Source organism: Gymnoscopelus microlampas (genome assembly GCF_963454915.1).
Source record: "Gymnoscopelus microlampas genome assembly, chromosome: 18".
Lineage (NCBI taxonomy): Eukaryota > Metazoa > Chordata > Actinopteri > Myctophiformes > Myctophidae > Gymnoscopelus > Gymnoscopelus microlampas.
Window position 1 is genome coordinate 10,774,226 of NC_139955.1, and position 23,624 is coordinate 10,797,849.

A 23,624-nucleotide genomic window follows, 5' to 3' on the forward strand; every position below is an offset into this window, starting at 1 on the left:
CTCCTCCTTCCCCTTTCAATTGCATGCTTGAGCTTGTGGTAGAACTGTTCTTTACTGTCCATGCTTGCATCTTCGGTTGGAGAGTAAGCTACAATGACTGTGAGGCCAGGGTTTCCCTGGAATGACGCTGTGGTGACAAAAACATGACGAAAACAGTTGTAGATCTGCTATTTTCAACAACAACAAAAATTGAATATTTCTGAAACATTAATCCCACTCCAGTCCCTGGCATAAAATATTTTCAAATACAAATGACAAATACATATTAATTTGGGGGTCCTTGACATGAAAATGTGTGAGAACCACTGGTTTAGAAACAAGGCAAAAAAAAAACGTAACCACCAATATTTACAAGCTACTTCACAGAAAAACAAGCCCAACGTCGCTCATAATAAGCGGTCATGGCAACACTGCGAAACCATTGTTGTTGTTGCTGTTCCGGTATGCGCAGCAGGAGGGGAACACTTTTCGACAGAGAACGCTTGATTTTCGGCACAAGAACCCAGACCTGAATCCGTTCGTTTACTTAGTTCGGTTCGGTTCAGGCCTGAAAGCGAGTTGAAAATATTTTTTTTTGTTTTGGGTCGAGTGAAAGGCTCCCCCTGCAAAGAAATATAAAAGTGCAAAGCCTATTTAAATCTTGACCAGGCTTTCCACCACGGAGGAAACTACTACCAGACCAGTCTACCACGGTTTGTGTGCAGTAAGGTGCACTAACGTAGCAACGCATGCTAAGCTAAGCTACTTGTTAGCAACCCAACGTAAACTAAAGGTAAGTGTAAGCTGAGGCCATACCAGCTATAATACAAATCATTCTAGTGCTCTTGAGGAGTTTATTATTTTATTATTATAATTCTAAACGGCAGAAGAATAACCTTCCTTGCATCGGGCTGTGATGATGGCATGATAGCATAAGAAGCGTAGTAGTTTAATCCTTTCGGGCCTATATCTTCATAATTGTATTATTCCACTAACACCAACATTTATTTTTCATACTAATTCTTGAGTAATGTTGAGTTTAGTTGGCGATTTTCGCAAAACCTTAAGACTTTTAGGTTGCATATATAAACACTGCTTAGCCGCCATTAGCCTCTTGTTTACCATGTAGGCCTCTTCCTACCATTCATTTTTATTTTTAAATTGATTTACATATATACTACATATATAGTTTTACAACAATATATCTTAGAAACACCAGAATCCCGTTGATCAGCGATGTTATTTTTCACCAAACACGCTGTTCATCTTGTTTTTGGCCAGGCCTTTCTGACCTGAATGGACATGTTTGCTTTCTTCACGTCTTTATCAAGGCGTCTGTCTGCCTACAACCTTTTTTCCCCCACACACATGTAATGATTATCCATGTTTTAGCCACATATGAGACTTCTGATTTCAAATATTGTTCCTTGCTAAAGGAGATGATGGTCCCATTTAAGACCCGCCAGCTTCCTTGTCATATCAGTGTCTTATAACTCATTATGTATCTCTATTCTTCGCCCTCTGTGTCTGAGGTCAGTTCTGAATCTTAATTGCACACGCCTCTCTCTGTTACCTCCTCCTTTCTACCCTTCTTTTCAGTGCTTAGATTAAGCATATCTATTTTGCATTGTGGTTATTTTTCTCCCTCATTTGTTGTAAATTTGGCCTGTGGATCACAGTGCTGCTGCTTTGTTGCTTCTGTGGTCTTGGTGGAGAGATGGAGGCTATCTCAAGATTCCCTCCCTGGTTGTGTTTCAGCTGAGATCAGGCATTCCCTGAAGAACAAGAGGAGATACTCTGTTTTCCCACTTTTCAAATTTAACGTGACTGTTGAGAAAAAACATCTTCCCAGACTCAATCCTTAAGTAAAAAAACTAAAACAAATTATTCTGGAACTTGAGTCGTCAGTGTTTTTGAGTCCAGAGAGCGAGTCCATCTGCCATCATGTCCCAGAGGAACCAAGGAGACGGCCAGAAGGGCTTCGCCGTGGGGCGGGGCCTACTGGCCGCTGCTGAGACCTTGAACTTCAGCTCAGCTCCCCCAAACCGAGCAATGAGAGGGGGTGAAAACCCAGACCGTGGCTCCCAGCTGCCCCGGCGTAGCGGCGGTGGCAGCCACATTGGCAACACCATGAAGCTGTTTGCCAGCTTGGGTCTTTCTCCTGCTGACCTGGATGCACTGGCTCAGATCCCAGAGGAGGACATCAGCGTGGAGACACTGCCTGACATCTTGATGCAGCTGAAGAGCCGGAAGGGGGGCGGGGGGATGGCAGGCGGTCCCTCCATGGGCATGGCTCCACAACGTGCTCCACCACAATCCTCTGCGGCCGATTTTGGTTACGGTTCGATGTCGAGTGTCTCGTCATCCGCTGCCCACCGCTACGACTTGGACTACAACCCCAGGGAGAGGCCTGCATACTCTGAGCTTTCCCGTGATTCTTATGGCGGCATGGGGATGACGACGTCGTCCGAGTCCGTCTTTATGCAGCGGAGGATTGGCTTGCCATCCCAAGGAAAAGTGCAGGACTTCTTGGGAGTCACGCCCCCCATGTTCCCTCATGTCTGCTCTCTTTGTGACTTTGATGTGCATTCCACCATGGTGAGTACAACTCCAACTTCATCCCCTTTTCCTCTTTCTGTGGGATTTAACTCATAAAATGTTGGTTCATTGGCTCCAGTCCTTACACTGGATCTCATTCATGTTCCATCTCCACGACAGACATGCTCGCTGTTATGTTTTCTATTGACTGGATCCATATATAATTGGCTTATTTTATGTCTTTTTCTATTCTGTATGTCTTACATTTCTTAAAGACTTACAGAACAAATACTATTCGTTATGGAGTCTTTATAGTTTCAGAAGGACCGGCCAGCCAAATGTCTTGAATTTCGTGCTCATGTAGAGACAATACTTGAAATGAAGTAAATGATCATATTTAGTTGATATCCAAAGGTTCAGTCCTTTAAGTTAAGCTGTTCAGTAAGCTTCTGTTTGTGTCCTCCAGGAGTGGAATCAACACACTAGTGGTTTACGCCATGCTGAGAACCGCAGACAACTGCTTCAAATGTAAGTCATTCACCCCCACACTGACATCAAGGAGCATGTCTCCAAATCACACAGCTGATGTATACTGCAGGACTGCATATTGTCATCGACCATAGTCTTGCACTCATTAGTTTGTCTTGAGTCATTAGCAACATTTACATGCAAAACAAACAAAATGTGAGTAGAGCATCATTTTTGGTTCCGTATATACTCTGAGTTACACCTTTAAGGGTCCACCCTGAGGGTCCCTGCACGCCACTTTGAGTACCACTGGCATTGTATATGATAATAATCATCATCATCATAATATATTATTAGCATTCATGTATATTATATAACTATTATTATTATTAATACTCGTAATAAAATAATAATATCTTAAAAACCAACATGAAAATGAATCGTGATTCTGCCTGGAAAGAATCGTGTTTTTGTTTTTCCCATATCGCCCACCCCTTACTACGAGCTCATCATGCATCGCATAGCAAGCTTGTAGATCGGATATTTTGAAATATTTAGTGGTTAAACTAACAATGTATCGCATTACGATGCATTGTTAGCTTAAAATATCAGTTCTTGAGTATAAATTAAGTATAAATCAGAGCCCAAGTAAAAGTCATACTAATTTTAATTAAGCATGTGCTGCAAAAGCATATAATTTAAATGCATTCTATGTGTAATGACAATGGAAATTACTTTTAATTTGTGCTGTTCTCTTTAGGTATCCTGACTGGGACCCAGGCATGGACCCAGGCATGGCACCAACCAGAAGGTGAACATAATTAAATAATGATTAAGACTGCACTTGATTGCAGTTTGTGATTTTATTTTTTTCATTTTTGACGACAGTCCAACGTTCAATCTTTCCTTTTCTGGATGGGAAAAGCCCAGTTAAATCCATTTGGCATGTAACATTTTAAAACCGTGGAAAATAGTGACATTTGTTGTAAGTTGGTGGATTTAAGCAAAAGACGATATATATATATATATATATATATATATATATATATATATATATATATATATATATATATATATATATATATATATATATATATATATATATATATATATATATATATATATATATATATATATATATATATATATATATATAAATACATACACACACACACACACACACACACACACACACACACACACACACACACACACACACACACACACACACACTATAACTCTTTATTTTCAGGTTTCAAAATTGTGTTACACATGACATACAATCAAATAGTACAAAAATCAACAAGAAAATTTGCAGTAAAAATAAAACATACAGATAATCATACAAACAAATAGAAAACAAAAACAAATGAATAAAAAGAGATCATGGGACATTCGGTACCAGTAATAGAAGCAGAAACATGTTGACAGGATTTAAGACCAAATACAATAGGGAGGGTGCAACCAGCCATCATCAGAGATCTGGCCCGCTATCTAAATAGTCCAGCCATTTCCCCCATCTTTTTTCACCCAACTCCTTTTGGAGCCTCAAAGAATAGGTCATCTGCTCTAGGAGATGCAATTGTCTCACAATACTGACAAATAGCCCCATAGTAGGGCAATCTTTCTACAACCAGTTATTTGTTATGGCTTTTTTGCTTGCTGCAAGTAGGATCTTAAGTAAATAAGAGTCATCCTGACTCAGTCCATCCGGGGTTTGTCCAAGATACAAAGATTCAAGTGTAGTATTGATACTGAAACCCAGATTCTTTTAGATAAGTGTTGCTACCTCCTTTCAGAAAGGTTGAATTGCAGGACAAGACCAAAAGACATGTGCATGATCGACCATAGTATCTCCACATTCTCTCCAGCAGTCCAGCTGAAAAGACGATATTTGTGAAATAAAAAAATATGTTTCTAAAAACTTAGTTTTCACTTTCATCTTCACCACCTGAGATGAACCTTAATAAGATCAAACTAAGTTCAGTTCTGACAGTGCATATTTAATTTCATTTTCATTATTGAAGTTAGTATTATGGTGACATGTGACAATGTTAAAGCACTTTGTCATCAATCACCATGATAGAGCCAGTTGATTTGTCTGTTTAGATTACAAATTAATTACAATAATGATTGTAGATTATTGCTGTTATGGGCTACTAACTGGGGTGACGATGATTGTGATCGTTATGTTATTTGGAGATGCATATTATAATTTCAAAAATATGTTTTGGTGGATTCTATCTGCATTTAAATCAAGAATACTAGTAATTCGGGAGGTGACTGTGCGTGTGCGTATATGCACACACTAATAACACGCATATTAAATATTACATACACTCAACAGGAAATGTACAACCAGTAACAGGAAGCATTAGTTCCTACCTGGTCTTTTTTTTTTACTCATTGAGTGCCAGAATTAATTCATTAATTAAGTCAGCCAGCGTTTTTGAGAATTCTTACTAACCTTTCAAGAGCCACAGAATATTTTGTTCTAGGACGATCGACACAGAGTGTCGCAAAAGACGGAGGAGTGTCTCAGCTTCTATCAGGGTGAAAAAGCGTGTCACCGCGACCCTCCGTTCTTTAGTTATTGGCTGTTGAATATAGCTTGTTCACGCCAAAAACGAAAAAAAAGAGACATTTTTATTTTTTGAAATCCTTAAACATTAGATCGGACGGGGCAGGGTTTGTTGTGATCACATTATTTCGGGATCTACTCTTCTCCAGAAGTCATAGGATCACTCATAGGTTGGGGAACAGCGCCATCTAGCGTAAACACTGAAAACACGGTTTGGACGTGTGAATCGTCTTTGGCACTCTGAATGAGTTAAATAATAAATATGTCTGCTGTATTGCTGACACACTGATTGTTGATGTCTTCTTCTGTCTCAGTGGGAATCTCCGTATGGCGAATACCCCAAACCTGTCCGCTGGACTGCTCGGGCAAGCCCCCATGGGGGGAGGCCAGCAATCGGGACCCATGAACTCTGGCTGGGGTAAGGGACTTGGGTTAGGGCCAAGAATGTGTCCCAAAGGTCATGTATTTTTTAGTTGCACATCATCACCAAAGAAGTATGTTGAATATTGATTAAAATTCCTGTCAGTCAAAACTCTTAGGTGTTACCACAGCTAATATCTGCCCAGTAAGATTTCAGTTGAATATACATGCCAGCATTTACAAAACAAGGAATCAGTATTCGGTTTTATTGTCGCATCAGAGTTACAGGTGTAAATTTTGTTTTTGTGCAAGCTTCATTTCATTACTTTAAGGAAAAAAGAGGGAGGGGGGCAGAGAGAGGGAGAGCTAAGATAAAGAAACGCATCAAAGAATAAAATAAAGTGATAGCATATACACATGGCATAAATAGCAAAAGAGTGGCAACATATCAGTAGGTCCACAAACAGCAGGTATGTACATGAGGTTTGCAACAAACAGCCTAATCGTAAGAAACCAGTTAATGTGAATGTCTTGTGTTAGGTGGAAACGCTGGAAACAACAGATCTCTCCCTGGACAAGCCAAGGTAATTCTTTAATGATTTAGTAGTTCTTGATACTTTTACTCTACTGTTCTCTATGTTTCTCTCTACTGAACTGTCATCTCTACTGTTTCTAATGTATTGGACTATACTGACTCTCTACTGTACTTTTACTGCAGGGGTTCCCAACCTTTCTGTTATCACGGACTGGCTGACAGTTCATAAAATGTTTGCGGACCACCTCTCGCTCCGCTCAGAGCCGTCCGCTCAGCAGCAGAAAAATAATAAAAAAATGCCACAAATGCATCCCCATCAATGTAAAGAGCCACAATGGACAGCTAGACCTACTATGTTGCAAAAGACGCCATCTAAGTTTCCTTTTTATGTAGGCATTGTCTTTTTTAATAAGACGGACATGATTACGGTAGATCCTGTGGGTTAATGATTAATCGCCAGATTCGAGAGGGGGGGACTTGCAAAGCGAGTGTGGTTCGTTCAGCCAAAATATGTCACTTGCGTTTCAAATCGTATCCTTTGACTGACCCTGACCAGAGCGGCTTGGGCCGGCAGGCGGTCCTCGCTCCGAGTTCGCTCCTACCTTTTTATGAACCCACTCCCCCGCTACGTTAAAAATCGTCCCGCTCCAATCCCCACTCCACTCCTTTCGCATGCTCTGGCGGGGGATGTTGTTGCGCGGTAGTCAGGTGTGAAACCCAATCGTACCAAAACACAGAAGTTTTCTGGCAGTCAATGACTGGCTGCTATTTATATATTATTATATCACTACATAATGATATATCATTGACCTAAAAAGATAGGATGATTAAAAAAGCTTATGGCAGAAATGACTTTTATTGGACAGGTCGAAAATAAACTTTATTTACCTGGGTTACATCTTCTGATAGTTGTACTTCAATGTTGACATTAAATAATAATCCTGTTAAGTGTTTCATTAGCGCGAGCACATTTACAGCTTGTAGTGATGCCGCTGATCAACGCACGTTGAAAGGCTAGGATAAAGATGCCAAGGATTCGACAGTGACATCACTGTTATGCAACACTGAAGTAGCACAGACATACGCCACTGGTCCGCGGACCGGTGGTTGGGAACCTCTGCTTCACTGTACTCTGTACTGCACTTAACTGTACACTCTCTCACGTACGTCTGGGTTAAACCAGATGTGGTTAATATATAATATCTATTTGTTCCTCAGAGAAGCAGGGTTGTGGTTGCAAAATATGACAGGAAACCGCTGAGCAACAAGAGCTTGTTCGCCTTGGCAGAACCCTTTGGAACGCTCCGAGAAAATCTGGTTCTCAAGAACAAGGTACAACACTGTGAATCCATAGAAACTAGAAGTTAAACATTCATGTGAAATTTGTGGAAGTAGTTAAAAATGTATATATGTTTTTCCATTGATCCGGGGGTTGGTGATGCGTTACAACACAGTAGTGTGAACAGTTTTCATTCTACTATAATGATTCTGCCAGTGTTTTAAAAAAGAAATTCCAATAGTACATACATGTGCTCAATTCAGTAATGGGCGAGGGAGATGTAAACAATTGGTGTTTACATCTTAAGATAATTTGGAGTCATATTTGTTGGTAGTAAAACATGCAAATCAGTCAAGTCGGAATAATCATTTTAAAGAGGGCACTGTCTATTAATAGTGCATTTCTGCAATGAGATACTCTGAACAACGTGAACCAACATAGTATTTTTTATTATACAAATAAAGAAGAATGGCAGAACATGAATTGGTCAGCAGCACTATCTGTCGATATGAGGGAAACCGACGCACTTTGTCCATGATAACTGATTGGTCGCACAGGTTGTGTATTTTACTGTTGTTCAGAAGGTTATGTATCTGTTATGTCACACTTGTCACACACGTTTTCCATCTTTGTTTTAAAAGCAGAGGAGCATGGAAGCCATGCATGCCACAAAGGTCAGCTAATCCTGAGTGTCAACTACACACTCATTCGCTTAACAGCGATCCATCTAAACCAGTTATTTTATTATTTTGTGCCCACGGCACCAATGGGCAAGTCAAATTATCAAGTCACACCTGTATTCATAGCGAAAATAGAGGAATTTGAGAACATTTTGTTCTGTATAATGATACATTATACATTGATCATGCGAGGATATCTTTGCAGACTTGAACTATTTCAACAACCTAAAGTGTTCTTCTGGAGTCACAGTTGTATTAGAATTTGAATAGAACTTTGCAGTCTCGACAACTCCATGTGGTTGGACAGGCAAAGCATTGACAATGACCCAAATTAATGAATAAAGCCCTGGCCGCAGTCAATATAACAAACCATATGATTTTGACCAATACTCGGACAGGTACATTGGAGAACAAGAAAGATGAAAGACAAAGTTTTACCTGGCGGCCTGTGCACACCGCGCTGGAAGGAGGCTCAACATTTTCTTTTTACTCTGCAGTGTTCCAAAAGTTATAGTTGTTACCAAGTATACTTACAACTTTAAGCCTAAACACTCACAGGAGGACTGAACGGGAGAGGGAGAGAGAAGCGGAGATATAGAAAACAGATCTTTTTTTCTTTTTAATCAGCGGGACACAGAATCTCTTCCCAGTTGGGAGGAGAGAACTCTGCTGAGTGGATGATTGACATAGGTTCCCCAATGCTTTCCCCGCTGATGTTCACACTTATTTTGTTCAGGTGAAGTGATGAAATACTTTAAATGCTCTCAATACAGGATTTGTTGGTGAGAATGGTCTACTTTAAACAAGGCCATTGCCCCTTTTACTGCTAGAGCTGATGATGATAATGATGTTTCTGGTGTTTCGCCTAGGCTTTTCTGGAGATGGAAACCCACCAGCAGGCATTCGATATGGTCCAGTACTACCAGCAACAGCAACACCCAGCTTCGGTGTACGGCAAACCAGTACATTTCTACCTGTCTAAGGACCTGGTGGTGATTGAGGTAATGATGTTGATTAGCATGTTAATCCTGTTAACCCTGGCATCCCTGTTTTGTGGAAATGTTGTAGTGAATCACAAGCTCACAACGCATCAGCTATTTTTGCTATTTCTGTTTAACAACATTAAGTTTAACATTGTGTACTGACTAGTTTCACTAGTCAGCAGGGGCAAGATTACAGTAGGGCCTTCATGCAACGCTGCAAGTTTACAGAGAGATGTAATTTTAAAGCACTCTATAGGCTGCAGTGATGCAGAATTTTGCATCAAAGCTCTAGGTGCCTTTTGTAATTGTATTTCAAACTGAACAATCTAACTTCAAAGCTTTTTTCCCTTCTCCCAACAGAAAGATGATCGGTCTGGTGGTGGTGGTGGTGGTGGTGGTGGTGAGCACTCACTCAGAGATATTAAAGGTGTTGGCAGTGGCAGTCAGGTGGTGTTTTTCTCCAACCTGCCCAGAGAGGAGGAGAAAAAGATGGAGCTGTTGACCATCGCGGGAGGTTTCGGGACAGTGGAGAAACATCTGTTTCTAACAGATGAGGTAAAAGTTTCTCTTTTGAACATAGTATTGTGCTAGCCGCTGCTGGAAACTATAATGTCACTCATTGGCCGTAGTTGAGTTGGTAGAAAGGTTGCCTGGGAAACAGAAGGTCGCTGGTTCGCATCCTGGCCCCGGTCTGTGTCCCTGAGCAAGACACTTGATCCCTAACTGCTCCCTAGGGTGCTGCCCACTGCTCCTGAGACTATGGATGGCTTAACTCATTCAGTGCCCAGCTTATTTATGGAATTTTGGTGCCACAGCCAAAATTCAAATGCCATTCAATGAATTCAAAATTCATTGTAAAAAAAAAAGTGCTTAGGAGCCAAGATACAGCCTTTTTCAGTAAGAAGTTAAACAAAGAGTGAATGGAGCAGCAAATCTTCAAATCATCATATCTTGGGTTCTGAACATTTTTTTTTAGGGATGTCCGATATTATCGGCCTCCCGATATTATCGGCCGATATTAGCATAAAAATTGATATCGGGAAAATATCGGTATCGGTTTTTGAAAAAAAAAAAAATTTTTTTTTTTTTTTTTTTTTTTTTTTTGCTTTATAAATAAGTTACAGGAGTTCTTACTGTATATGGTGTGTGTGATATGAAATTTGAGCTTACCCTAATCACAATAATCCCCGCATATATCGGTATCGGTTGATATCGGTATCGGTAATTAAGAGTTGGACAATATCGGTATATCGGTTATCGGTAAAAAAGCCAATATCGGACAACCCTATTTTTTTTTATTGGACGTTTTAGACGTCCAGTGGCACTCGGGGCTTATATTAGCACGGACATTTTAGACGTCCAGTGGCACTGTATGAGTTAAATGCAGATTTCACATTCCATGCGCAAAAACAGTGACAAATGCTGCAAAGGAGTGCAGACCAAATTATTATTGTATGAACTGGAATATGTTTGTTAGATTTAACTGATTTGGGTGGGCACTTTTTGATAACACATGAGGTAAATTATAATGTACGAATTAAATAGTAACTATTAAGACCATATTTTCTGCCAGATTCGGCTCAACCAGTATACAACTGTTTTTCAACTGTTAATGTCTCCTTCTGTCTCAGAGAACTCAGTTGCCAGTGACATATGCCATCTGCTGGTCAAATAAACACACTGCGCCAAAGCTTTAATTATTTAATTAAGAACTAGAAGAAATGATGGATGTCCTAAAGATTCCTTTCGTGTGTGTGTGTGTGTGTGTGTGTGTGTGTGTGTGTGTGTGTGTGTGTGTGTGTGTGTGTGTGTGTGTGTGTGTGTGTGTGTGTGTGTGTGTGTGTGTGTGTGTGTGTGTGTGTGTGTGTGCGTGCGTTCCTGCAGGCATTTGTTCAGTTAAGTTCTCCTGAAGATGCAGAGATGATGGTGAAATACTACACTCAAAACCCTCTCACCATTAAAGGCCGACCAATCAGACTCAATATCTGTACCAAGTACAAAACTCTAAAGTAAGACCACCATAACATTTATACTACCTAGTAATATCCTAGCACAGGGCTGTCAAACTGCCGACCCCACAAAAGGGTACAATCCAACCCATAAAAAAAGAAGGAAAACTAAATTTAAAAGTATATAAACTTAACTTCGGTCGATTATTTGTCCCAGGGGATAACGTTATTGTTGATTAGTCACCTTTACCACGAGGTATAACTTGTAAGGATCGTGGAATCATAGAATGTGCAACACAGCTCTCTATTGCAATTGATTAAGCACCGATTGACTATCACCGAGGAGAGGTTTGTGGCACGTGTGCCGAGGAGTTATGTAGCAAAAGTCTGAAAATGGACAATGCAAGTGTAATAATCAAAATGGTAAAGGGAATCAACCGTCTGCAATTTCACACTGACATTTTTAAGATAATACCCTACCACTGAAGTCTGCACTAAAACGTTATTGTGGTAACAATTGCTAGGCATCCCATGTCTATGTTGTGTTATAAACATAGTTATAATGTATTATAATCTGCTTGTGCAGCTCACAACTTTTTGTTTCTCTGTTGAAGTACGGACAAAAAAGTCAGAGACAACCGAGGGAGGAAGAACACTTTTACCTCCTCCTACACGTCCCCTGGGAACAACAGGTCCTCCTCCAAGTCCTCCTCCAAGTCTAGCTCCAAGAGACAGGAGCAAAAGAAGAGAGAGGAGACCAAGTCATCTGTAGAGAGGGATGTGAAGAAGAGAGAGGAGACCAAATCATCTGCCGATAAGGAGGAGAAGAAGAAAGAGGAGACCAAGTCTGGAGATGAGGAGGTGAAACAGTGTGTATATATACAGTATACTGTGTTTATGTATAATTGGATTTTTTATTGACTATAGTTTTATCATGCATCAGGTTTCTGGTGTGGTGGAGGGAGAGGAGGAGCAAGGAGAAGAGGAAAAGCAGGAGTGTGAAGACGAGAAGACGGAACCACACGTGGAACTCCAAGACCCCGAAGAAGCCCAGCAACAGCCTGATGGTGACCCTGTCACCACAGCAACAAACGGGGAGGCGGATGGAGCTGAGGCACAGGAGAAGGAGGCGGAGCCAGAGGTTGTTCCGTCAGAAAAGGGCGAGAACATGGACGGCGGAGACAAGGCGGCTGCCAACCCAGAAGATTCTGAGATGAACGAGGGAGAAATGCCTGAAGACATGGTACTGCCTTGTGTGTCTTTTTATTAGGACGTTCTAAATGTATTGCCTGTGATGTTCTTTTGTTTTTATTGGAGTTCTTTTTTTATATTTAAAACATGAAAAGACAATAACAAATAATTAGGTATATATTCCTAAAATATATACAAATTAAATATATAACACTAACAAAAAACATTTACACAGACACAGAAAAAAACTAAACTAAAAAACAACACTCTTGCCCTCGTACTCTCCCAGAACAGATCGTGCCCCCTTCCCTTATTCCCTCTGTTTCTTTAAACGAGAGTATTATGATACAATGAGCATAAAGTATGATAGTGAAGTCAGGGAAGTGGCTCGGTATTGTTTATGATGGTCAGTTACTCATATTCTGGTGAACATTCTATTAATTTGGCGGCGGTAACGTAAGTGTTTTCTTGCCGCCAATTGATACTTCATATCCAGTATGATGCAATATTAAACACGTCTATGGGAATTCAGAATGGGAAAGAAAGAAGCGTGACCCAGGTCAACAAAGTTGAATAAATAAAGATAACTAAAATAAAAGGAGAGGAAAGAGTGTATATCTTTATACTTCTATGCTCACTTATTGAAATTCTAATTTGTGTAACAGGCCACAATGGAGGACTTTCCAGACAACATGGATGACTTTGTGACACTGGATGAGTTGATGGACGATGATGAAGATGCAAACAAAAGCATGTCAGATGATGACATTGGTAATCTACTGGACTCTATTCTTCTCTGATCTGTTCTGTCCCATTCCACCTTGCAACATTAACAGCTTGACCAGATAATAGAATAGAGTAGTTTTACTAGTTTAGAATCCACTAGATTGTGTAACTTTAAGAATAGAATAGGACACCTGGTACAGTCAATGAACTTAGCGGCTAGAATAGACTAGAGTAGACTCTAGTATCTGAGGGGAATGTAGCACCGTGGACTTAGAACCTTTCCTGTAGTCAAGCAGAAGCAGGGCCCCCCTCTATATTGTATATAATTGTTTCAGATTGAACTTTTTGTTTTTTAATTGGTCTTCTCTTTTTTCCCTATACACCTATACCCCCTTGCCAAAAATAGCCGATCTACAAGCTCACAACGCCCTGCAGCGCGAGGCGTTGTGAGCTTTTAGATCGGCTATTTTTGGCTGAAATTCTCCTCAGAATAGGGATACTAGGGTTCAAGTGGTTTATGTAAAAAAAAGATATCACAAAGACTTGGCGGCCCCCCTGCATTATCTCTGAGGACCCCCTAGGGGTCCCGGACCTCCTGTTGAAGACCCCTGGTATAGAATACAAAGTATACATGTAGGTTGTCTGTAAGAGTAGAGCTACAGTTACAGTGGATTTGTATTAGCACTTCATATAACACAACATTAACATCTTAAAAGCCAACTTTTACATGCTATTAACACAGTGTGTGTATGTGTCTTCCTCTCTGCAGACAATACAAGAAAGGGGGTATGTACCTGTTTGAACACGATCTCGAACGAGTTTTTAGAGGCTGTGTTGCCACAGTTTCTAAATGTGTGTTTGTTGTTGTGATGTTGCCTGTGGGGTCGGTGTGTTCATGATGTCTTATCATGCCGCTTTAAAAAGTTAGTGCTCTATATTCTGATGGTGATAATTGCTATAGAGTGTTTGTTCAGTAACAGGGGTCTCCCGGTCTGTCAAGCACTTTAGTTAACAGAAAACACATTTTCAGGTCGAGGATTAACAATTTCATCCAATCAGGAGAGAGAACCCATTTATCAGCCTCAGTTTTATAGCTCAATTCTTAAAGCTGGGAGACCCCTCTTTTTGATTGATTACATTTTTATTAGGCAAAAAAAATGTAAACATCACAATTACATTCATAATACTTTTTCTAAAAGGTCCGTCCAAAAAAGTCCGTGCAGTCTTGTTTCCATTGAGGTCCTTGGTATTCATTTCATGACATATATATATATAGTAGCAACCAAACAGTTCAAATATCAACACAAAAATACAGAGAAAATAACACTATGTACAAAAGAATAGCATAAAAAAATATGTATATATACACACACACACACACACACACACACACACACACACACACACACACACACACACACACACACACACACACACACACACACACACACAAAATGGGGGGGGGGGTCGTCTAACAGGAAACTGGTACTACCTCTTCTTTTGGACTCCAGAAAAGTGAGTTTTTAGGGCTGTTGTAAGTGAGCCCAGCAAACTGCATTTTTTGAGGGATGGGGTTAGACCGTTCCATACCTGGGTGGCAGTGCTCTCACTGAACAAACACTCTTTAGCATTGATTACTATGAGAATATGGAGCTATTTAACACTAAGAAGTATACTTTACACCACATTTGTGTCTTGTTTTAATATTTGTTGTCATGGTGTTTGCATTGTTGTCATGGTGTTTGTGTGTGGTTTATGGTGTGATGTCTTGTTGCAGGGGATGCGTGTAGTGAATGTTGGAGGCTTCAGGAAAGGTTACGGTTTTCTGGATGAAATACTGGGGCTGGCCAAACCCTTTGGCAAGGTGGTCAAACATCTGGTTCTAGACCTGCGACCTGAGGTACAAATCTTAAACTATTATTACAATCAACCAATAGCAAGGATCAGATTTCACAACATTACAATTACAATCACATTACAATTGGTGTTGTTTTACTGTGTTTACTCCAGGCTTACATTCAGTTTATTACGGAGGAGGAGGCTAAGGCCATGGTTAAATTCTACAACAGCAACGTTAAAGCTACAGTGTGTGGTAAACATGTGAAGATCAGTCATTCTCAGACCTATCCAACTATACAGGTAAGTGCTTTTGATCCGTTTAAATCCCACCTGGCCTAACCACATCCTATAGTCTGTCTCTCTCTCTCAGCTTTCCAACAGTCCATGGATAAACAGCAATGTGCGAGAAGCACTTAGGGAAGGAGTCGCCGGTCACCGCTTTTATATCGGGGACTGAGGAGTAGAGAAAGAGGGCCTTTTATCCACTTAGTGGTGAAAACAGCCAAATGCACATATTTGGAAAAGGTAGTCACAGCTACTGTAAGTGCTAAAGCAGCAGAAGTCTTTGGAGCGGCTTACACACTATTGCTGACTTTAATCCTTGCACTACGATCAGTGCGAAAGTCTCTCAGAGTAGAGAGAGTAGAGAGGACCCTCCTGTTTCAAATGAGCTACAATAATTCCAGTGCCGGAAAAAGCAAGGTAACTGGTTTAAATGTCTGGTAGTGACCCATAACACTCATAATGGAGCAAAGGCTCCAAGAAGTATGTCAATAGCAGGTTGCCATTCCTTGACCCCCAGCAATTTTCCTACCTACAAAATCAACACCACAGACAACGCCATAGCCATACACTTACACACTGCCCTCTCCCATCTGACCTGACGACTTCCTACTGTCGCTATCAGCTGTCCTTCCTGTCCCGCTCTCTCTCTGCTGTCCTATTGTCCAATAAAAGGACATCTAATGGGGAATGGGTTCTATCTTTTTTAACTCATTGACTGCCAGAGTTAAACATCATCTATGGCTGCCCTTACCAGTGATTCCGAGGGTTTTCACTAACCTTTGAAAAATCATAGAATATTTTTCTTCACAAAGATCCACCCCCCGATCGCTTTAAAAGACGTAGCAGAGTCTCGTACAATCTGAGAAAATAAATTGTGCCACCGAGATAATCTATAACATTGTTGAGGGCAGTTGAATGTGTGTTGTTTTCGCCAAGAAGCAACAGAAAGCAGACACATTTTTATTTTTCGAAATCCTTTAACATTACATCGGATGGGCTGGCTTTGTTGTGATATTATTTCCGGGTCTACTGTTCTCCAGAAGTCATAGGATCACTCATAGGTTGGCAAACAGCGCCCTCTAGCGTAAACCATTGAAAACACCACACACTCGTCAATTCGTCAATGGCAGGCTGAGCCTCGGGCCAATTTTGACGAGTGCACTCGTCAATGGCAGTCAATGAGTTCATTGTTGTCTTATTGTTGAAACCGGTTTTATACTGAGAAATGTGTTCTGTTGCATGTGGTTGTTCTACAGTGCGGTGCCAGTCGGGTGGTGTACCTGGGTCAGATTCCAGACATAAAATACACAGACGAGACCATTCTGAAGATCGCTGAACCTTTTGGAAAAGTCAAGAAGTATTTTCTCAACCGCATCAAGAGAGAAGTATGTCTTTGAATTACCGGTACTCATACTACCGCTAGCTCTAGTATTACAACTAGTATTCTGCTACAACTAGAATACTACTATATACATATTATTGTATCTTAATATTTGTTTCAATACTCATTTGCTACTATTGATTCAAGCAGTACTTTCTCTCATGAAAGAAATAGAACCGTTAATAATCTACTTATTTCGTTATTTTTTGGGGTTATGTGATAAAGATTCCATTTCCTGAAAAGTAATGGTTTTGATTTTGATTATTGCTGTTGGTTTTCTGCCCAACAGCAATAATTGTGATGATATCTGTATTTAACACACAGACATACCTACATGGAGCAGCCCCACCACTCTTTCTCATTGCAGCTCTGATAGATAAATGTGATGATATCTGTATTTAACACACAGACATACCTACATGGAGCAGCCCCACCACTCTTTCTCATTGCAGCTCTCCTTCAGTTGATTTTCAACATGACAAACTAATGCTTTTTCTGTTGAAAATCACAAAAAATATAATTCTTGTTAAATGTAGCCCTTTGCTTGCTAAAGATGACATGTGCAGAGCGTTGACAAAATATTAGATGCCATTCTGGACAAATCGATCCAAATTGATCTTCCTCTTTCAATCTTTCCCTCGCACAATTTGGCTTGAGCTTCGTCCACCAACAGATTAATCCTCTGGCGTCTGGCATTTTGTTTTAAAATACAAAATGACTTTTTTGTCGGGGCTGGTATGGCAGACTTATCACAAAGTGCTGGTTGGAAATACTTTTCGACAAATAAACAATGAAAGGATAACTTTGAATTATCTTTGAGCATTGGCAAAGTGTTTCCTTTTTATTCATACAGGTAATCTCATTGAGACATGTTCCTTTAATGTATTGACATGCATTTTTTTATTAATTTGTTAAGATTATCATGTACTATATTATGTTTGTTTAGTGTTTTGTAGAGATGGAAAATCCAGAAATTGCAGAGAAGATGGCAGACAAGTGTAAAGTCAATCCACCAAAACTCCATGGAAAACGGCTGACGGTCTACGTCAGCAGGAAGTACAAACAACTGAAACATGGGTGAGTTACTATGACCTGTGGATTGGGAAATGGGAATGGGAATTAAATGCTGTTGAATTGGACAACAGTGACGGTACATTGTTTCTCCCTAAGCCACAGGCGGCCTACTGAAGACTTGAAAACGAAAAAGAGAGACAGCAGTTCCAGGTCCTCGACACACGCCGAGGAACCCCCAGCAAAGAAACCCAGGGAGGAGAAGACACCATCTAAAGAGAAAAAAGACGAAGCGGCTAAAGGAGAGGAAGAGGAGCTGAAATTAGAGGTGGAGATGAAAGGAGAGGAGGAGGAGGAGGTGAAAGAAGAGGAGAGCATTGAGGAAGAGCAAAAAGAGATCAAGGCTGAGCCTGACTCGATTGTCATCAACAGCGAATCGGAACTACTGAGCTCTGATGTAAGTTAAAAAACACGACTGTATGAATGCTACTATTAAGAATCACTTCAGTACTTCTCCTAGTAGTACTACTACCACTAATGGTTCTAATAATACCAGTACTCTTACTAGTACTACTATTAGGACTAATTCTACTGCTAACACTACCACTCAGGGCTGGGCAATTAACAGAACATATTTCAAAACCGTTATTAAGAACTAATAGCCGACTTATAACTGAATAATTGCTAAGAAAGGCTGAACCAACGGTTCAGGTAGAGTTTGAGTGAAATCTGTCTTGTATATGAATAAATGATATTTGCATTAGAGGGGTGTATGAACACTCAGGTGCCCTAGGGGAGCTGCTCAGTGTCCACCAGTAGAAGACTGGTTGCACTGGGCAATTATCTTCTGTACTAGACTGAACGTACTGGCCACCTGTAGAAGACTGGGCATACTGGGCACCTTCTCCCCAAGCAGAACATTGGTTTTACTGAACTGATTGGTGGGTGGATGTATGTATGTTTGTTTGTTGCAGGTGGTGAAACAGGAGGAGGAAGAGGTCTGTACCAGCCTGAGTCAACAGAACCACAGTATGGATTCTGGAGAGAACCAGACACCCACAGCAGAACAGGCTGATGCCACCACACCAGTACTGGCTGATGCCACCACACCAGTACCGGCTGATGCCACCACACCAGAACAGAAGGATGCTACCACACCAGTACAGAATGATGCTGCCACACCAGTACATACCAAACCAGCTCCAGCCTCGTTGCCCCTTGCCCCCTATGATGAAAACAATCCTGTTGGTGAGTCTACAGAATCACCTCAATCTACTGACACATTAATTAAACTGTATGTGTATGTATAGTTGATAAACTCTGTTTATCTGTTTTTAGGTATGGAGTTCGTGAAGATGGGCTATTACTGCAGATTGTGCTTCCTATTTTACTCCAATGAGGAAACGGCCAAGAAGATTCACTGCAGCAGCCAGACTCATTATGACAAACTGAAGGTAAAGAGTGACGTCACAAATGACTGATGTCACAAGCCACGCCGTTTTTACGTCGATCCTGAGATGCACATATTTTCCTAGTTGATGTAGAATTAGTCCAATGGCAAACTTTTGTTCAACTGTAGGTGGGTTAAATAGTCTGCTTTAATTAGTTTCATTGGCTTTGTTTTTCAGAAACACCTTGAGAAGAACAAGAAAGGGAAGAAGACGGAGTAGTATTCATAAACACTAAATTCTTGTTTTGATTTTAGTTTAGTTCATTTTTATCTTTTGTTTTGAAGAATAGACAGTAGACTGCATGTCACCATTTGTCTCATTATTGACTTGCTTTGTTTTTTAAATAAAGATCATGGAATACATTTCTGACGTGTTTTGCTGTAACCATCTAAAGTATCATTCATAGTCGGACGTAAGGATACGTAACGAGCGCTGGCGCTCCTTACGTTGTCGTTTTTGTCTCCCCCTCCGTCAATTGCGGCTCCAGTTTTTCCGTCCGTTCAGTCGACATTCACCGTCAGCCCGACGGACGTTTACTACGTTTTGCCCGTAGTACCACTGGGCTACAATGCTAGTTTCATAGCGTTGTAACCTGTTGCCAGATTTTGTGAGAGAAATAAGTAACCATGTCTATGAAAACAAGCCCAAAAGAATCGACTAGGCCACACATGAACAGTGGTGGAAAAAGTACTCAAATGTTTTACTTAAGTAAAAGTATCACTACTCCAATGCAGAAGTACTCTGTTTAAGTAAAAGTTTGGAATTAAAAAATGTACTTGAGTAAAAGTACAAAAGTATTGGTATCAGAATGTACTTAAAGTACCAAAAGTAAAAGTACAAAAATGTTTGAAAATAGCCGATCTACAAGCTCACAATGCGACGCGTTGTGAGCTTGTAGATCGGCCTATGTATAAAATAGGGCTAAAGTGGTTAATGTATGTTTCATAATATCATCATTTATATCTGAAAAGTAACTAGTAACTAAAGTTTTCAAATAATTGTAGTGGAGTAAAAGTACAATATTTGCCTCTGAGATGTAGAGTAAAAGTAAAAGTATTGGAAATTGGAAATACTCAAGTAAAGTACAATTACCTCTTTACACCACTGCATATGAAAATAGCAGATCTACAATATATATTTGAGAATCACTGGTTTAAATAATAATTGGCCCAAATAAGCAACTACACTTTAGAAACAAGCCCAAATAAAACCACAACCACCAATAAAAAATTGCTTGTTTGTTTACAAGCAACTATACAGAAGAATAAGCCCAAAGTCGCTTATAATAAGCAGACATGGCAACGTTGGGTACGTGCAATCTCTCTCCTAAATAACCATGCATGTGTCCGTAAAGAACGGACGGAATCCCTCACCCCGTGACGGACGTTTCAGACCCATCTAGGGACTATGAACGGGCCTTAAGTCCTATTCAAACAATTTCTAAAATAGATATACAAGCTACGTTTTTAATAATTGTGAGAAATTTCACAAATGACAATGGTTTGGTAACCTTCAGTCGGAAAGTTTATCTCCAACCTCATGTTTTTTCATAAATTAATGCCCTACTTCGTCGTACAAGCTCATGTGTTGCATACGCTATTTTTGGTAAAGTGCTTTTATAAATATTTCACTAATGAAAAGTAAGCTCCTGACTAAATAACTGCATTGGAACATGCTATTTTTTGTGTTGGACACAAGGTTTCCCCCCGATATAGACATACGGTATGGACTAACCAGTCTCTGAAATACTTCATATCAAACTTCTCCAGCATATATGTCATGTATTAGTTTTGCTCTGGTGAAAAATAAATCAAATGCCCCTGGTTTCATGAAACTACAAAGTTTAACAAACAGATGTTTAAAAAAATCTTTAATTCAGATTTATACAACTCAGAAAGTATATAAAGTGAAGTCAAATGAAATTAGTGTTTTCAGTAAGTGAAATGTGAATGATCTGTTTATGCATCACTGATAAACGAGTGAGATGGTTACTGCTGGCCTAAATCACTTTATTTACATGACAAAGGAAACTCAATTAACACATACATGTAAAAAAAAAAACAGAACTATGTAGTAGTAATGAGGGGGGCACAGGCATATGTTGTCCAGTGAATGGGCATGGTTTCAGTGTCTTCAGCAGACATGCCCCCAAGGTTCAGATTAAAGTGAGTATAGAAAATACTTATCTTAGCTGTGTGGTTTACATAATACATTCTGTGGTGTGACATACTGACTGAGAATATATATTCCAGCTCAAAAAAACAAAACCTTTATTAGAACTGGGCAATATACAGATATTTACTCTTTTCTTTTACTAGTTTTAAACGCTTCATTATATTAACGTGATGTAACCGACTTGTTCCAGTATTTACCTTCACCCACTTAATTAAATAGGCATTACTGATGCTTTTTCAAAAATATTGCATAAATATTTTGTGAAAGCACCAATAGCCATCCCCACAATACTGTCCAAATATTCTTCTTGAGCCCCTAACTTTAACTTTCCAACACACTTTTGCATTCAGTTAACCACTTAAAAATACTTAGTTGACCGGGGTCCCCCAAGGGTCTGTACTTGGCCTCCTTCCCCCCCCCCCCACCCCTTACATCAAATCACTTAGAAACGAAAATAGCCGGTCTACAAGCTCACGATGTGCTGTGAGCTAGTAGATCCGCTATTTTCCGCTTATTATGAAATGCCCAGTATAGGGACGCCAGGGTTCATGTGATTAAGTAATAACCAGCCCTGATTATTATTGAAGGCAGAATTAGTCCTCAAGACAGTCTAAATGAAATGTCCATTTTGTCCTTCTGTCCATGTCTCTCCTCACATGGACAACACTCAGCTGGTCCAGGGGTCACGACCTGTGTGCTCCTGGGTTAAAATCGGACATAAGACAACAGAAGTCTGATTAGTTGGGATTAATGGCTGACAGGCTGTCATTGCTAATGTGTTAAGTTTCTAAACGATCACATACAGGAACATGCATTGTCTTTGACCATTCACAGGCTCACTTTGCAATTGGTGTAACCCGTTGTGATTGGATGAATTGTTCGCGAGATATGCATTTTATATGGATGTTACAGGCAACTGGGTGAACTGACCTGGTATTTGTTGTAATGTTGCAGAGTGCTGCAGTGTTTGCTTTTAGCTTCTTCCTCGTCAGCATAGATCACTTGACACAAGTTACAGAAATAACCAACAACAGGCCGAACAAACTCTGTACCTGTAAGACGGACAGACAAACCGGTCAGCAGACAGGTAAATGGTCTACACAACTTTGTCAGTCAGTATTATGTACAGCCATGTTCCATGGTGGTTAAGACTATGCAGGTGAATGCAATGACAACCACCCACTAGTACTACTGAATCAAAACTGTATTTCCCCTGTGGGATCAACAAAGGTCAATTCTTCTACATATCTACTACTACCGCTGCTACTACAGTACATACCGTACTAGAACTACTACTATAAGTACTAATAGAGATAATACATCTAGAAGTAGTAGTTTCACTGGGTTATTCTTCCCGTCGGTTTGGAAATCTGCTGCAGTATCTTATCTACAGTAGTGGTGGTGTAGTATTTACTTGGTTGGAATGAAAACCTGAATACTCTCGGGCCTCAGTGGAACATGATTGGACTGTCTACTCAATATAATGTTGTGTTTCTCACCAACAGGCTTAGTTGGTTGGACGGGTTCAGCAGGAGCCTGATCTTTGACCTCTGCTATGACCTCTGGGTTTTCCTTATTGCTGGCCCTGGGACACTAAAAAGAACACACAGATTAAACCACAACCGGCCCATATAGAATCTAGGGCTGCTAATCTGTTGATCATGTTTTTCAGCCGAATTAATCTATGCAGTTTAATTAAATACATTTCTAAAAATTGTTTAATAAAGGGTTCCCACTCTTGATCAAATGTAAAATTCACTGACTTTTCATGAATCATGCTACGACTTGGGTCACAGCAGATCAGAACATGAAATGAGCAGCACACTTTATGCATGGCTATGAAGGGCTCCCTCACGGGATCTGCTGAAAAGTTAACTGACACAATAATAATAATGACATAAGCACTGTCATTACAGTACCTCACTTCCTGGTTCAGACGATGCCACTTCCTCTGAGGTAGCAGGCTTCTCTTCCTGCATACTCTCTCCTGTCTCCTTTAATATCTCCTCTCTTTTCTCCTCCTCTCCTGTCTCCATTGTTTTGTCCTCCTCTCCTGTCTCCTTTGTTTTCTCCTCCTCTCCTGTCTCCTTTGTTTTCTCTTCCTCTCCTGTCTCCTTTGTTTTCCCTTCCTCTCCTGTCTCTATTCTGTTCTCCTCCTCTACCATCTCCTCTCTGTTCCCCTCCTGTCCTGTCTCTTTTATCTCCTCTCTGTT

General features: G+C 40.2%; 2 protein-coding genes across 7 annotated transcripts in view; one reads left to right on the plus strand and one right to left on the minus strand.

The window, feature by feature from the left end:
- The first annotated feature begins 462 nt into the window (after positions 1-462).
- Positions 463-19,598, plus strand: matr3l1.2 (matrin 3-like 1.2). Of its 2 annotated transcripts, none has more exons than XM_084085575.1 (22): positions 463-772; positions 1,738-2,577; positions 2,984-3,045; positions 3,746-3,796; positions 5,881-5,984; positions 6,467-6,510; positions 7,680-7,793; positions 9,290-9,421; positions 9,764-9,958; positions 11,288-11,412; positions 11,967-12,213; positions 12,296-12,595; positions 13,209-13,314; positions 14,039-14,055; positions 15,047-15,169; positions 15,280-15,408; positions 16,650-16,778; positions 17,721-17,851; positions 17,945-18,242; positions 18,760-19,033; positions 19,124-19,239; positions 19,414-19,598. In XM_084085575.1, the coding sequence occupies exons 2-22, from the start codon at positions 1,924-1,926 to the stop codon at positions 19,453-19,455; spliced, it is 3,393 nt and encodes a 1,130-aa protein (XP_083941701.1). In that variant the 5' UTR covers positions 463-772; positions 1,738-1,923; the 3' UTR covers positions 19,456-19,598. The 2 variants fall into 2 exon arrangements, with proteins under 2 accessions (XP_083941701.1, XP_083941702.1); XM_084085576.1 differs by having other exon boundaries at positions 17,951-18,242.
- A 1,491-nt stretch (positions 19,599-21,089) lies between these two features.
- The window catches only part of matr3l1.1 (matrin 3-like 1.1), a 14,412-nt gene continuing 11,877 nt past the window's right edge, over positions 21,090-23,624 (minus strand). For all 5 annotated transcript variants that reach the window (XM_084041355.1, XM_084041357.1, XM_084041354.1 and 2 more), the window contains exons 18-21: positions 23,331-23,624; positions 22,911-23,004; positions 22,342-22,463; positions 21,090-22,111 (exon numbers count right to left, since the gene is read on the minus strand). The exon at positions 23,331-23,624 is cut by the window's right edge and continues 304 nt beyond it. In XM_084041355.1, the coding sequence (XP_083897481.1) occupies positions 22,079-22,111; positions 22,342-22,463; positions 22,911-23,004; positions 23,331-23,624 (543 nt within the window). In that variant the 3' untranslated portion in view covers positions 21,090-22,078. The remainder of the gene's footprint in view (positions 22,112-22,341; positions 22,464-22,910; positions 23,005-23,330) is intronic.